The 16922-nt window shown below is 30.5% G+C and overlaps 1 protein-coding gene across 1 annotated transcript; it reads right to left on the reverse strand.

The window, feature by feature from the left end:
• Positions 1 to 4157: 4157 nt before the first annotated feature.
• On the reverse strand, positions 4158 to 6285 carry LOC105773238 (putative F-box/LRR-repeat protein 8). Its single transcript, XM_052632535.1, is given in 2 exon segments — positions 4158 to 5236; positions 5239 to 6285. Coding segments are annotated over 2 exon segments (1584 nt in total). The 5' UTR covers positions 6017 to 6285; the 3' UTR covers positions 4158 to 4430.
• Between the last annotated feature and the right edge of the window lie 10637 nt (positions 6286 to 16922).

A 16922-nucleotide genomic window follows, 5' to 3' on the forward strand; every position in this document is an offset into this window, starting at 1 on the left:
ATAAAATAAATTATATTATTTGAGGGTATTTTAATTTTTTAATTTTAACAATATCCAATAAAAACTTTTCATGCGATTGGATTTGGTGTACTATTAACATTAATAAAATATTAATTTGACCACTAAATCAAAACTTTATTTTAATATAATATTTACATTTTAATTTTATTATGCAAACTTTATTACCTCAATCAATTGTATATTTATACTATCATTTAAGCCTCTGACTGAGTTGGTGTCACGAGTCAACTAGATACCAACTCGATAGGAAAATTATAGAAATGTATTTCTGTAATTAATAATGTTGTTGATCAAGTTGGTGTCACAAGTTGACTTGACACTAACTCAAGATTGATGATAGCACCATGATACACCATTGTAGTACATTTGGTATTTTTAATATGATGTATTTACGTGTTTAAATTTCATTTTACTCACAATTTAATCCATTTTTCATTTTAATATCGTATATATTTCATTCATATGTTATTAGTTTCATTATTTATTGTATGTTATTTTTAAACTAACATCAATGCTAGTTTCCACACACATACGTATGTGATAAAATTTCTAGTTATCTTAAATTGTTTTACTCAAACGTAAGAAAATAATTTTATTATATTAAAACAAAAAATTGAATAAATAAAATCCGATACATATTGAACCAAATTGGGTGGTCGGTTGAAATATTAGTCCGAAAATAGGGGTTGTATTGATTGACTCAAGAACCGATACATATTGGTCGAACTAAGCTAAAAAAATCAATTGAATCAATTTTCTCTATTTTTAAAATATATTTTTTATTTTTATTAATTTTTAATAATTTATTTAGTCGAACCAGACGGGCCGATCAAATTAGGAACTAATGACCTAATTAGTTTATGTACCAACTTGGAAAAGCATAGTAGTTTAGGTGCCACTTATGACAAAAAAAAAGATTAGTACTATTTGTGGGTTAAATCAAATTTTAATAATTTTCTCCATAATTTTTTTATCAATATCATTATATGTTCTAATCATATCTAATCTTTTTGACACAATGCCTAAAACTACTCATAGCTCCTCCCAACCCATAAATAGAAGGATAATGCGTTTTAACACATTCGAACCCATGTCCTCTTACATTAGCAACAATATCTATGCCAATCAAGTTAGTACTCAATCGGCCCCTAACTTTTAAATATAATTCTAATAACTCTACTTTAATTTTGACAACTCTTTTAAAACTTTGACAATATCCATATAACCATATAAAAAAGGACAAGTGGCACACCCACCTCTTTTTTAAAATGGTTAAATTTTAATTTTGGTCTGTATAATATACTTAAATTTAAGATATAGTTTATATACTTTAATTTTAACATAATTAGATCCCTATAATTTTATAATGTTATTAGTTAATCTAAATAGTTAATATTGTTCACTATTTCAATCAAAATATTGAGTCAATTTTTCCTAAGAATACTATTCCAATAGATGATTTTGAATGGTTGTTTTAAGAAAAATCCTAATAAGCATTTTCAACGTTATTTTATTTACATGACTATCAAGTATTTTTTAATTTCAAAATATCACATCAAATAATTTACAGTAAATTATACAAATGGTCACTCAACTATGCTCGCGTTCCTGTTTTAGTCACTTAACTTTAAAAGTATTTAATTTAGACACTAAACCTTGTATTCGTCCCTATTTTGATAACCCGTTGTTCAATTGATAACGGAAATAATGACATGACATTTTTCTAACTAGTATAATAACACATTTAATCATCAATACTTACATATTCTATCAATTTGATCTTAATTCTAAATAATTCAATAAATTTAACCCTTCACGTGTACAAATTCTATCAATTTGATACTCATATTTCCTAACCAATAGAAAGCTTTGACAACATAGGCATTCCAAACCCCAAAAAGGGGGAAAAAAACTTCTCCAATTGTGCAAATATAACATACTTTACGGGTTTCTTGAGAATTAAACTATACAAGATTTTAATTTTTGGGTCATTTAAATTTCTACTTTTTATTGTATTTAATGGTTATCCAATTTAATCCACGGCTCAAAGATAGGTTCTTTGTTGTTGGAAAAAAATGAAAAATAAATTATTTTTTTGTTAATTGATTTTATTTTATATGCCAAATCATCTATAAAGAAGAACCTCAATTTTATGTTAATTATTCTGGATTTTATTGAATTAATTAGTACCTATTGCTAGATTTTATGTTTCTTAAGCTTAGTTCTTTAGATTTGGATGTTCAGCGGTGATCCAACTATTTGATTTCTGTGTTATTTATTACATGTTATATTTGTACAATTGGATTTTTTTTGGGGGGGGGATTTTACAAATTTATAGATAGCTGAAATTTTTGTTAAAAATTTGAGGATCAAATCGATAGAACTTATAAATCTGAAGGGTTAAATTTATTGAATTATTAAAATTAGAATCATATTGATAAAATATACAGGTGACTATTTGTATAATTTACCCAATAATTTAATAGAAGATTAAAAATAAGAGTGATTAAATTCCATAGGTAATTATCCCAACACAAAGAGTGGATAGAGAAGGATACTAGTTTGACATAATTATGAACAGAGGCATATTAAAGAAAGCAAAAGCAAAAGTGCAATTTGGTAAAAAAGAAAACAAGCCTGCCTGGGATCCACTGTACAAGTGACATAAAAAAAAGTTGGAAAAAAGGCTACATAATAAATTCATCTGAAAAGCTAATAACTCAAGTGGGACAAAGCTTCAATGACTATTGCAAGCATGAAGGCAAGCAAGTCAACAATGGTGGAAACTGGAAACATGGCCTGAATTCTGTGATCACAATTAACACTTTGGGAAATTTCCCCAAAATTTTCCATCAATTTGGAAATATACAGAAGTATAATCACGGGTAAAAGTATCGAGACCTTTGTATTAAGAGTAGGGTTGTATTTTACCCTCTCTCATAAAAAAATAGGCAAATTAACTCTTGTACGTTAAATCAAAGAGCAAACTAATCTTTCTGTTAAAAATTCCATCTAATTTTTTACTGCTAAAATTTGATCTCTATATGTACACATAACACGTCAGGTGTAACTGTCTAATTACTCTATTAATTAGTTTTTAACAGTGGAAATAGATGAATTTAAAAAAAAAACAATTTACTCTTTGATTTAATATACAAGAGCTAATTTGCCCGTAAAGCGGACAAAATACAATTTGATTCTAGTATGAGAGCCCCACATGCACGCAGACATTCATATACAAACAAAGATATATAACAAATTTGCAACTGATATATTAGTTATTATTCCCTTATACCCTGTTGCAGCCTGAAGGATAATGTTACAGCAAATACTAAAAATATCGTCATGAAGCAAGCAAGTTATGGGGCAAAATGCTAAACTGACATTCTGATTTAGCTATAACATACAAAAGGATAACTAGTTAAACGTACCTCGGATTCAGTGGTGGAAACGGCAACAAAACAACTAAAACAAGCACCACGTAAGGAGTTGAAGACCTCCCCACCTGGTTAAATTGGAACTTCAATTGTGAAGTTCCGATTGGCATGCTTTGCTTTGCTTTTGATGTGTATTTTTTCCTGTAGGTGAGAAGACAGAGATACAATATAACCCAGACAAAATCAAGATAATTGCAATATGTCCAAGCTAGATTTATACAAGCACAGCTAAAACCAGAAACTGTCAACAATTTCAGAAACAAAGTACGTGTCCCGATCAATAGAAACAAAATATAAATACATTACATGCTTTATAGAATTGATAAAAGAAGTTCTAGGAAAAAGATGGATGAGTTAACTATTCAAAGATTCACAAACAGCTCAACGAATGGTACTAATGCAGTTTCTAACCAATTACAATCGGATAGAAAGTATTCACAAACATAAACCATGAAAAAATGCCCCACAAAAAAAACTAATAGCAGTTATCATGTTTGAATGATTCAACATGTCATAGATATATCTGGATTCATTTCATATATAAATTGACTAAAAACAGAGAACTTCTATCACTATTTTACTTATATTTAACTATTTGATGCATAAAACTGCAGTCGAGTGGTTCCAATACAAACAAACATCCTATCTAATGAGCAAATGTATCCCATTCAGTATGCATAAAAAGAACAGGAAGCAATATACTGCACAAATCCAACTAATGTATCGATAATTGATCATATACGGAGAAAAAAGATTTGAGCGAGCTTGCTAAATAACAGAAATATAGGAAAATAAAAGAGAACCTATCACTTAGATGAAGATTGAATTCTAAAGGCCATCAACAGCACAACGTATTTTTAAAAAATACACAGAAACAGAATCAGATACTACAATACACTATAATGTAACCAGCTCAAGACCCAGAGTGTTTTTCCCACTATTTTCATTGCAACTTCACGTCGTCCATCCAAGTTAACTCCGGGAACTGCCGTTACTACTTGCCAACCTCCTCAAAGTGCAAGCCATGAAACTCCTCCCACCCAAAATCCCTGAAAGCTTAAAGGATGTTGAACGAGCTGTGCTGCTTGAAGCAATGCCTGGAGCTCCAATTTGACCAGCCACAACAGGAGGAATTCCATCTCCATTATCTTGTACCACACCATCATTGGCAGTCACATCTAAATGTTCCCCCATATCCAAATTAACCGAGAGTGAACCTCTATTTGCTCTTAACCAATCAGCCCCTTCCGGAGTTACTCCTCTACATTTCTTCACCTTCACTTTAACCAAATTAGGGCAACCACTAGCAAGGGCTCCCATTCCATGATCTGATATGGGGCAACTCTTAATACAAAGCTTCTTTAAAGCTATACATTTCAAAGCAATACAACAAATCTCGGCATCACCAACTGTATCACTACCACATAGAGCTAACCGTTCCAAATTCTGACAATTCGAAGCTAACATTTCCAAACTCAGTTTTGTCGGATTAACACCAATAAGAACTAATTCTTGTAAATTAGAACAAGATTTCGCAACAGCGATTAATCCATGGTCACCTATTCGATTTGCTTTCCATCCATCAATATGAAGCTTCCTTAACAATTTGCATTTCTCTGCAACAGCTCCTAGTCCGGCATTTGTACACACCGGAGTCTTAACAAGGTGAAGAATTTCTAAGTTTAAACTGTTTGATATAGCCTCGAGACCGACATCGCTGACTTGAATCCTCTCCATATGTATCTCTATAATACTCGTGACCTGATCCATTATAAGAGGAAAAGCTTATCCCAATCACCAGAGCATCTAAAAAGTTTCAAAGATCTCAGATTCCTTGCACCAATAATAAGCGGACCAAAACATTGTCCGTTATAAAGCTCCTTTAAGCAAATCGTTTTCAACGATGCCGCCGCCAGCCCTGGCCCTATCGGCTCAGCTGCAGATCCGTCGATGATGCCACGAAGTCGTTTCACAGAAAGCTCCTCAAGAGCCGGACAGTTGTCGAGCACGGCGTTCATGCCTTTAGCTCCAAAAGTACAAGATCCACACGAAAGCTTCTTTAGACCTCTACAGTTTTTAGCGAAAGCCAACATACCTGCATCAGTTAAGTCACGGCAAGCTCGGAGCTTAAGACGAGTCAAATTCCGGCAACGTTCCGAGATCGAAGCAAGTGCTTCGTCACCTATGCCGACAGATCTACGATCACATTTCAAAGCCAATTTCGTGACAGCATCGAAACGAGAGAAGATTGAAGGAATCAAAGGATGTAGATCTGATTGAGCGTTGAGAGAAAGCCGGTGACGACTCTGACCTTCAATCCTCAACCACCGGCGGCAAACAAGGGAACACCGTTTCCTATCAGCCGGAGTAAGAGACTGAAAAACACAAGCTAAACATTCGTCCGGTAGATCCGATATGAAATCGGATAATTCATCAATCACTTCAGCTTCCTCGGTTTTCATCGGAGAGATCAGAACCGCTGATTTGGAGTAAGACCGTTGACTATGATTACAATCCCGACGAGCCGTGAGTTTCGCCGACGAAACTGACTGGCCCATCCACGGCAACTAACTAAACCTAAAACTGAAAAAAAAAAACCAGCCACAGGTAATTTATCCTGGGCAAAACCGTAGAGAAATGCGAAAGGAGAGATTTACCATTAACATGTTCTTAAGCTCTCTTCATCATCTTCTTCAATTCAATTTTGCTCTTCTTGGAATTGTCAATGTCAAATTTCAGTTGGCTTTTATTAATTGTGTTGATTTATTGCTTCATAATAAATCTTCGAAGTCAGAGTTCTAGAAAATGAAAATTCTGAATCAAAATTTTTAATTAAATTCCATTAAATTAGAGAATAATAGGAGCTTAAATGCGCTCCATTCTTATCTTTCTGATTTCCTTAAAATACGCTGTTAGTCCCTATATTTTCATAAAATTTAAAATTTAATCCCTATACTTTTTATTTTTTTATTTAATGGCAAACTTCAATAGTCAGCCAACTATATATTTTGCTTTTTATTAATTTATTTTAGTGTAAACTATTAAAATAGTCACTTTTATTTCTCTCGAGTTACATTTTAGTCACTTATGCTTGAAATGTTAGTGTTAATTACCACTAACGGTGTAATGGTAAGCTGATGTGCCATGTTAAATTATCATTTCAAATGAAAATTTTAAGTTAAATTATACAATTGGTCCCTATATTTTTTTTCATTTTGAGCAATTTTTTTTTCTTTTACGTTCAAAGAAATGAAGAAGGGAGGAAAATAGAGGGAGAAGCAGAAGAGAATAGAAAAAAGAAATAAAGTTAAAAGAACATAAAAAAGTACTCAAAACGAAAAAATATAGGGATCAATTGTATAGTTTTAACATAAAATTTTTTTGTTTGAAATGATAATTTAACGTGCCAGTCAGCTTACTGTTATATCGTTAACAACAATTAACAGCTCAATGACTAAAATGTTACAACACGTTAACGTGACTAAAGCATAATATTTCAAACATAAATAATTAAAAGAAAAAAATAAAAGTGATTATTTTAACAGTTTACCCTTCCTTTTTAACTTAAGCGAAATTTTAATTTTCATCTCCTGACATTTAAATACCCTATCCATTTGTTATTCAAAGAGTTCATCCTTGCACACTATCTTGTTGTATAATATATACAGATAGTATTTGGTAAATTAGCAGTATATAATTTTTATTTTGTAAGTAGTTTTAAAAATGGTATGTTTTGTCTATTAGTTTTACCTTAATTGGTATGGGCATTGTTATTAATGTAGTAAAACATGGAATCGAATGTGTTGAAATACATTATCCTCGCTATTTATGAGTTGGAGAGTGGTTATGGGTAATTTTAAAACTTGTATCGAAAAAATAGATATAATCAAAACAAATTGATCCAAAAAATTAGCATTATATATATATATATATATATATATATATTATAGATAAAAGATATATAAGATTTATTTTTTTTAAATAAAATAATTTTTATATCACAAATAAATTAAATATATCATTTTAAATTATCGTTCAAACCACACCTTCCGTCACGGTTCAACACTTTCCTTTTTCTAATATCAACGAAAAAAAAAAGTTTCCTTTTCTTTCTCTCATGACATGTTGTAATAAGTACAACTCCATCATAAAATATCTTTTGATATTTTCTTTGAATGATTTTTAACTCGATTGACATAAACATTGTTATGAATGTAAAATGATGTAGGTTCGAGTGTGCTGAAGCGCATTATACTCCTATTTAAGGGTTAGGGAGGGGCTATAAGTAATTCTAAGCATTGTTTCAAAAAGAATAAATGTGATCGACTCTAATAAATGCAATAAATACAACAAAGCCTTAACATTGATGTGTATCGACTTTTTTTTTTAGTTAAAAGGTAGGGCAAAGGTGTTTTAAAGATTGAGTTCGTAACGAGTATTAATTGAATTTTTTTAAAAGAATTATAAGTACAATCAAAATATAAATATACATGCGAGGAATTATAAGTATCAAATTATTACATCATAGATTGTTCGAAGAATCACGAAATAGATCAAACATTAAAGTATAATTGAAATAAGAATAGGTACACTTTAGTCTAAGGCCAACAAACTAAATTAACTTGACTAAAACCCGCACATGTTCGAGGAACTAAAAGTATCGAATTATTATAGAATGGATTGTCCAAAAAATCACAAAGTAGATCAATCGTTAAAGCACAACCAGAATAAGAAATGGTACACTTTAGACTAAAGCCAATAAACTGAGCTAACTTGACTAAAACCCACACATGACAATTGCATATATTGAGACTTGAAGATCCACAAGCATAGTTCTTAAGATTAGATACTCAAAACCCAAAGCATCCGCCTTAATTAAAGACTTCAACACAAAATTTTTTTGTTACTCCATCTATTTAGCCATTTTAAGGTACTTGAAAGATTTTCTGACCCAGACCAGCCCATATTTTGTAAAGGGTAAAGCCACAATAATCCCTCACTGGGGTCCAGCCCAACCATGATCCTTGAAGGGCCTCACTGAGCAGCCCAAGAACCACTTGTTCAAACATTTTATCATGCCAACTGAGGATGTACAACTCTGCCAAAGATACTATTATAATTTCATATATTTTTTATTTATTAAAATTTTATATATAATTATCTTAACAATTTTTAATATTTACATTATAGTAGTATTATATATTACTATAGATTTAATTTTATGTGTTATAAATAAAAATAACATAATATAAAATGTTACAAACTTAAAAAATGGGTCGGGTCAAACCTGGCTCGGGCCTTGAATGTTCAAGCACGAGCCCAATCCATTTTTTAAATGAGCCTAACTTTTTTGTCCAAACCCTCCCAAATTTCAAGTTGGCCTTCAGACGGACCTAGACGTGTAACTCGACTTATAGACAAGTCTAAATGCAATCGTTTTTACTTTAGATGTGGAGATTAATATTTAAATTCAAATATTCTAATCACTATTCATTATAAATTTAGATTTGATATACATTATTCGAATCCCCTTCTCTATAGTATCTAGACAATTTGACTCCAAGATTACCCTTTTAAAACCCATAAACCAAATCCATAATTTATTTAATTCAAATTCGAATACATTATAATTAGAACCAAATTGAACGAGCCAATTAAACCTATTGAATTGGAAACTAATAGTTTCGTAAATCCGATAGGTAGATTCAGAAAACTAATCTAATACTCCATCCTAATTAATTATATAAATATAATAAAAAATTTATGGAATAAAATTTTCTTTCAAATTACTCTTACTCGATGGTAAGGGAGTTTATCGTCTAAGTCCGACTTAAATTCAAGTTGCGCTAATCACATTGCTATTAAAATTTTGTCTTCTTCTTATAATTCAACAATAAAAAACAACATTTCTTATTTATTTTTTTGGCAAAGAAAACACATGTCCTAATTTAAAAGCATAAAACATAGACTTATTAATGTAACATTTGATAATGGCTGAAAATTAAAACATGACACATGACATATTTTAATCCACATGTGGAATTATCAAAGTAGACAAATGTATAATTCAATGATGAAATTATTAATTAATAAAAAAATTAATTTTCAAACTTTTCATTAATTTAAAAAATCTTTCCAATTCAAAACCAACGCTACATTTTTAAGTTTGTTATTGAGAATAAACAAGAGGTGAAAGTATTACCGAGGCCTTTATACGAGGAGTTAAATTATATTTTACCTTTTTATTGAAAAAGGAAAATTAGTTCGTGTACATTAAATTAAAGAACAAATTTGTCCCCATTAAAAATTTCATCTATTTATCTTTGTTAAAAGCTGGTTTTGTATGTAAGCATAAAGTTTATGTGGCGCATCACATATAATCTGTCTAATTATTTCGTAAGTCATGCTAATTTTAATAATAAAATTAATAAAATTTTTAATGAAATGATTAATTTACTCTTTAATCTAACGTATATGAGATACAAATTTTCCATCATGTTCTAATTTAATAGCATAAAACTTACACTTATTAATGTAACATTAAATAATAAATTTTAATTAACCATGCCACATTAAAGCATAACACATGGCATATTTTAATCCACCTGTAATTATTAAAATAAACAAAAGTATAATTCAATGATGAAATTATGAATGAATAAAAAAATAATAATTTTCAAACCTTCCGATACTTGAAAAAAAAAAGACCTTTCTAATTCAAAACTAACGTTGAACTTCATAAGTTTGTCGTTGAGAGCAACAAGAGGTAAAAGTAGAGGTGTTCATGGGCCGGGCCGGGCCCATAAAAAATTTTGGCGGCTCGGGCCCGGCCCGGGAAAAATTCTTAGGCCCGAGCTCGGCCCGGCCTGTTTTTTAAAAATAAATACCAATTTTTTTAAAAAAATTTAAAAAATATTTTAAAATATAAAAAATATTCTTTATTATATATTCGGGCGGGGCCCGGGCTAAAAAAGTCGTGCCCGAGGCAAAAAACGGGCCTCATTTTTTTGCCCAAACCCATATTTCGAGCCTATATTTTTACCCGAACCGCCCGGCCCATGAACACCTCTAGGTAAAAGTATCATAGGAAGAGCTTAATTATATTTTGCCTCTTTATTGAGAAAATAAAAAATTAGTCTGCGTACGTTAAATTAAAGAGAAAATTAGTCCCCTTATTAAAAATATAACTGTCTGATTATTTTGTCAGTTATGTTAGTTTTTAATAATAAAAATATATGAAAATTTTAACAGAAAGAACCAGGTTCCTATTTGATTTACCATACATGGACTATTTTTTTTAGTAAAACAAACAAAAATGTATCTGACGTCATAATATTTTTACCATTAACAAGACAATTAAAACTATGATTTTAATTTATACTTAGTTACATTTTATAATGTTTATCCAAATATATCACACGTAATTATACGAAAATTCAATGAAAAACCGACTTTCCAATCAGATTGTTATAAATTTCTTTTATAAAACATTTGGAATAAAGGATGAATTTCTCTATTGTTGTTTGCACAAACTTCTAATCATAAAACACATTGATTAAAACATCCCAACATCCACAATTATGACATTTAAAAAAAGTGGATTCATCTCAATCACAAATTGTTTGCTCCCATTTACCATAGGACTTGGATTTTTCCAACGTACCCACACATTTCATACCCACAAAATATTATTAAACTCAAAAATTAATTGGGTTTTAATTCAACTGATATCGTTATTATCGTAACAATTAAAATAACATAAGTTCAAGCATGTTTAAGTCTTCAATTTAAATATTAATAAATTTATGAGTAATTTTAAAATTGTATCAAAAAAAAAAAATCGTAACGTACGAAGAGAATGAGACTACTCTAGAAATCTAATCGAGCCGAATCAAATTTGAATAGTGAGAAAGTTTCAGCAGAACTCTCAATTATTTAACTCAAATTATTGTTGAAATTTGAGTGCATGAGAAGGGGGGAGATTCCGACTGACGTCCAATGAATCTTTTGAACTGCACAACGTCTGTCTCTGTCCTATTGGACTGTTAAAAGAAGAGAGAGACTGAATCAAAGCATCTTGAAGATTCCATGAGTTCCTGCCTTGCAGATGACCAACATGTGATGGCCATGAAATCGTACAATTTTCCGGGTTTATTCTTGTTCTTCAATTTATCAATTTTGATTTGAATTTTAAATTTTAATTATATTAATTTAACTTAGACTTGATTTAATTTCATTTAATGGTAAAAAGAATTTAACAACTTAAGTTGATGAATTGACTCGACCAAATTTGAAATTATCTAAAATCGTAACATTCCAAATCTAGGCCATATTCTCGGTTTGGATAAGGAAGTGGTTGAAGGACTAATAGAGAAAAAGGCTTTAAATTAATTGAGTCAGAAATCAATACAGCTTGATTCAATCGAATTAAAAAATTAATTAAATTAGTGATTGAATTGATTTTAATGTGTTTTTTTAAAATTTTATTAATTTTTAATAATTCATTTGATCGGATTGTCCAGACTGAAAAATCAACGACCTAACCGATCTAATTACTAAAAGCAACTTCTAAGAATCTTTTATAGATTCCAAGTTCCAACATAGTGAGGGAATCTCTTTCACTATATTAGTATCTATTTGGAATTTCTCTCTTAAAATCTTGGTTACTAACTCCATTATTTGTGGGTTTTCCATAAAGGAAAGGACATGTACTAAAATAAAACAAAGACCCCTCCCTCAAATACTAATGAATAATTGGATCAGAGGCTGTTGTTGTGCTTGTCAATGACTGATGGTTGCTTACAAATCTAAATTTGCATGTGGACAACTATTATGCCAAAAAGAAATATTAAAATGGTCGTTCTCTACGAGGCCTTGAATCCAAGGATGGACCATGAAAATGTTTAGTATATATCGCCATCAAACTTTACAGTTGTGCCTCTGCACGAGCTTTTTTTTACTTGTGGTTACCAGTCACCATAGATATTTTTTCTTTATTTCAATTTCAATGCATTTATTTCTTTCTCTTTTTCTTGGTAAAATTTTCCTTTTTCTGTGCTATGGTTCGCCTCATCACTGCACACAAATGGCTTTGCATTAAGGTTTTAGCCAAAAGACCTTCGAGAGAAATCGGCTGAGTGGTTGAATTTTGAAATGTGGTGTAATTACAGCTTTCCTACTAGGTAATTTTACCTTGACATAGCTTTACAAGTAATTTTGCCCTTTTGGCTAAAAAAGTAGACAAATTAATCATTGTACGTTAAATCAAAAAGCAAGCTGATCCTTTTTGTTAAAAGTTTTATCCATTTCTATTGTTGAAAATTGGCATGGGTAACAAAATAATCAAATAGTTACATGTGGCGTGCCACGTGCACCTCATTCTGACATACAAGGACTAATTTCTAATAGTAGAAATGGATGGATTTTTTAACAGAAGAATTGATTTGCTATTTGATCTAATGTACATAGACTAATTTTCCCATTTTGAATAGGGGTAAAAAACAATTTGATTCCTACTACAAGGGCGCCCATGGTACTTCTATCTTCTTCTTTTTTTAGAAGCAAAACTTGGTAGGTTGACATAGTTATTTAGGTTAATTATATCATATGTTACTAAATTATTGTGAGATTTTAAATTGATCTTTAAATTTCAAAACATTTTAGTTGAGTTGCCAAAGTATCAATATCATATTAACCAAGTTCCTTCCTCTACCTTCACCATTAAATTAGCTTAAACATTAAATGTTAGCTCAAACTTGATGTGAAGCATGTTTAAAACATATGGGTAAAATTGTAAACATGTGAATCTATACGGCATAAACTAAAAAAGAAAAAAAGAAGAAGACTGAGCCTCCTTTTAGTGACATAGGCAGATTAAGCCTTAGCTCAGTTGGTATTATTGTTGTTGTTGCAACAACAAGGAGAACATGAGTTCAAGCATATTCAAGCGTGTTTTATTCTCCGGTTTACGAGTAAAGGAGGTTTATGGGGCCTAGTTTATGCATTCTATTGAAAAAAAATTGATGTTTAATGTCTAAACTAGAGTTGTCCATGGGCTGGGCCGAGGCTCGATTCCAAATTTCTTTTTCATGGTTAGGCCCATTTTAGGGTCAATCTGATCAGCTTCAAAGACTTATTTTATTGTTAAAAAATTATTAAAATATTAAAAATATATTTCAATTGATATTTTATATATTTTATAATTAAATTTAAATTAAAAAATTATTTAAATTGAATTCGGGTCAAGCAAACTCGATTACAAAAACTTTTCTTCAGTTGAATTGATTTAAAAATTCAACGATAATGTGAAGTATTAGGGAGAATTTAAGCTTTAGTTATTTTGTGGTCCTAATGCTGTTGAGTTGTGGCCCGCATGAAGTGCAAACATCCAAGAACCTTGAACGTGCTTTGAGTCACTCACCTGAATACTCCAATGAATATTACACTACTACCATAGGTACTCAATTTTCATGCCACATTAATTATAGTGAAATGATATGCATGGTTTTAGCTATATGGCACTTTGAATAGTATTCATCCCAAAATGAACATTTTGGTGAAAATTATTCCAACAAATGAATTGTGGCTGTGAGTAGATTTCCAATGAGATCATCTTTGTGGGTGCATTTAAGAGATAATCTAAATATAAAATATTATCTTTCAATAAGATTTTCAAGAAGTTCTCTTTTAAGGTTTAATCTTGTATTTTTCTTCTTACAAAAGTAAGATTGTTGCCGCCTCAACCAATACCTTACTGATATTGCGAGACTTCTTATATTGGAAAGCTCTTTCAAGGTTCAAATTTATATTTTTATTCTTACAAGAGCAAGATTGTTGCCGTTTCAACCAATATCTTACCGGTATTGCGAGACTTCTTATATTGGAAAGGTAGATGGTGAAGAGTAAATTTTTTTTAATAAAAAATTATAAATTGGGATAGAAAATAAAACTAAAAAAGTTAATTAATTACCATTTGAGTCTTAAATTAGCTAGCATTATTGTTGCTGCAAAATATACAGGACGTGGGTTTAAGCATATACTTAAGTACGTATTATTCTCCGATTTAAAAGTAGTTTAAACTTTGTATACAAAACTATCTTATATACTTACCCACATATTTATACAGATTAGGACTTAAATCTGGAATCACCCATTACACTTGAAACAAGGCCTTATATGTTAATTAAGATATACTTAAACTTTTTTTATAACAATGGGATAATAGTTTTCTTCTTCTTCTTCTTCTAATTTGGATAAGGAAGATGAATGCACAAATTACAACCTCATACATAAAGTAGATTTTGTGGATTGCTTTTCATTTACACACCACAAAGTTATTATCAAATTTCTTCCATCCATAATCCATGAAAGAGTAGTTGAAATACTTTTGGGTTAAAACCATATTCATGATACATATTCCATTTGAAGTGGAAAACAAAAATAAAAAAACAAAAATTGCTCAAATTGCTTACTGAAAAGAGGCATGTGATCAAACTGATCTTTCAAGGGGGCCTTAATTTGTTTGATTGTCAAATAAATAGGTGGTCACAAATAGAATCTTCAAAACCCCAAAAAAGTTTCTAGTGTATTTTTATGATTCCTTTGTATATATAAAATATATAAAACTTATTCTTTTGAATTGTAATTTTCACATAATTAGAAAGCTTGTTTTACATGCAAAATTCAAGAAAGGAGGGCTGGAATCAAGTAATTTATGTTTATGTTAACATTGTCAAGTAATTGCAATTTTGGAAAAATCATTTACGTATATATTTTAGGGAGAAAAGTTTCCCTGCCTATCTCCCTAGTGCCTTCCTTCAACCTTGGCACCAAATAAAGGAAGGGGTAGGGTTTGTCTAGGGATGGAAGGGAAAGGCTTTAATCCATTTTAGCTCATTATTAAATATAAATTTCGTATTTTTGACTCTCTTGGAAAATTAATAATTCAATATAAGTTATTTTAACATAAGGTTTTGAGTTTTGTCCCCTCAAATATTATCTGAGCTCTAACAAAAGTTCCAGGCTTCATTGTTGAACCTAGAACCACGGGCATAGACAAGGAGTAGGTAGTGGCTTTGGCTCCTCAAAAATGATAAATCTGTCATTTAGTTCCTTCAAAATTTATGAAGTAACCCCTCCAAAAAAATTATGATTCATCTCTAGCCCAGACCTATCTCAACTGAATTTATGAAATTATAAGTTAGTATAACATTAAAATTGCATTTTACCCCTCTCCCTTCAAATATGATTCATCTCTACCCCTCCCTAAAACAATTTTCTAATTTCACCCCTCCCTCAAACAAATGTCAACCGAAGATTTAATATAAAGTATTTTACCACTCTACCAATAATTCAATTCAATTTTGATGAAATCAAACCTAAGTCTAACATCACGTTTAGTTAGTGGGGAAATCTTGCAAATATATAAATGTACAGTGAAGCAATATCGTGTAGCTGACGTGCCGTCCCTTTCTGTATCAGTTTGTTTTAAATGTTCAGTGCTGTCAAATATATACACTAAAGATTTTTCTACGTATATTAATTTAATTTCAAGCTAAGTTTGAATCGAATTTAATAGGTATATCTAAACAAGGTCTATTAGGCACATATATATCTGATGATTCAATAACTTAATCATCAACTTTCATGCAAATCTAACCAATCACCAGCCTTATCTCCATTTCAGATTAAAATATAGGATAAATTATTCTTAAAAATCACTCAACTATTAGTAAATTTACATTCTTATTACGCAACTTCAAAATATTACTAAATAGTAATTGAACTATATAAAAGTTTTTATTAAGTCACTGGACTGTTAAATTTGTTATTGTATGGCCTATCTCTGTTCGCACTCCCTGCACCAATTGAAAGCTCTCCTTCCTCTTTTCTTCTACAATTCAATTTTTTTTTTCATGAAATAGCTTTATTATTTGATCTTTGACATTGGTCGTCAGATTGACTTGTATCTAAGATATGTTCTTCTACTTATTAATGGGTACTAATCCATCATACCAATCATTGATTAATCGTTGTCTGGAACTTGCTAGCCGGACTTTTTAAATAAAAACTTTCGGATAGTTTGATGACCATTTTGTAATTTTTTAAAGTTGAGTGATTAAAATATAAATTTACTAATAGTTTAATGACCTTGGGTGGAATTTATCCTAAAAGATATTATTAATTAAGATGCTACTGCTTGGAAGATACCCTTAGTTCTAGGAACAGGTGAACCTTTTGACCGGCAGCCATTTTTGGTTTCCATTTTTGGCTGTGCGCCGCCTATAAACCAGCTTCTTGGAACATTGAAGATTAGGTTAAAATATAATTAGTATAGTAAGTGGAACATAGATTTGAACAGAGATTGTCATGTTATTAATAGATTTTGATATATGTTTTTTTTTTAAAATTTATATTTAGGATAAATATAATGTTGATTGAAGATGTATTCAAGTTGGTAAGGTG

Source organism: Gossypium raimondii, chromosome 6, assembly GCF_025698545.1.
Source record: "Gossypium raimondii isolate GPD5lz chromosome 6, ASM2569854v1, whole genome shotgun sequence".
Taxonomy (NCBI): domain Eukaryota; kingdom Viridiplantae; phylum Streptophyta; class Magnoliopsida; order Malvales; family Malvaceae; genus Gossypium; species Gossypium raimondii.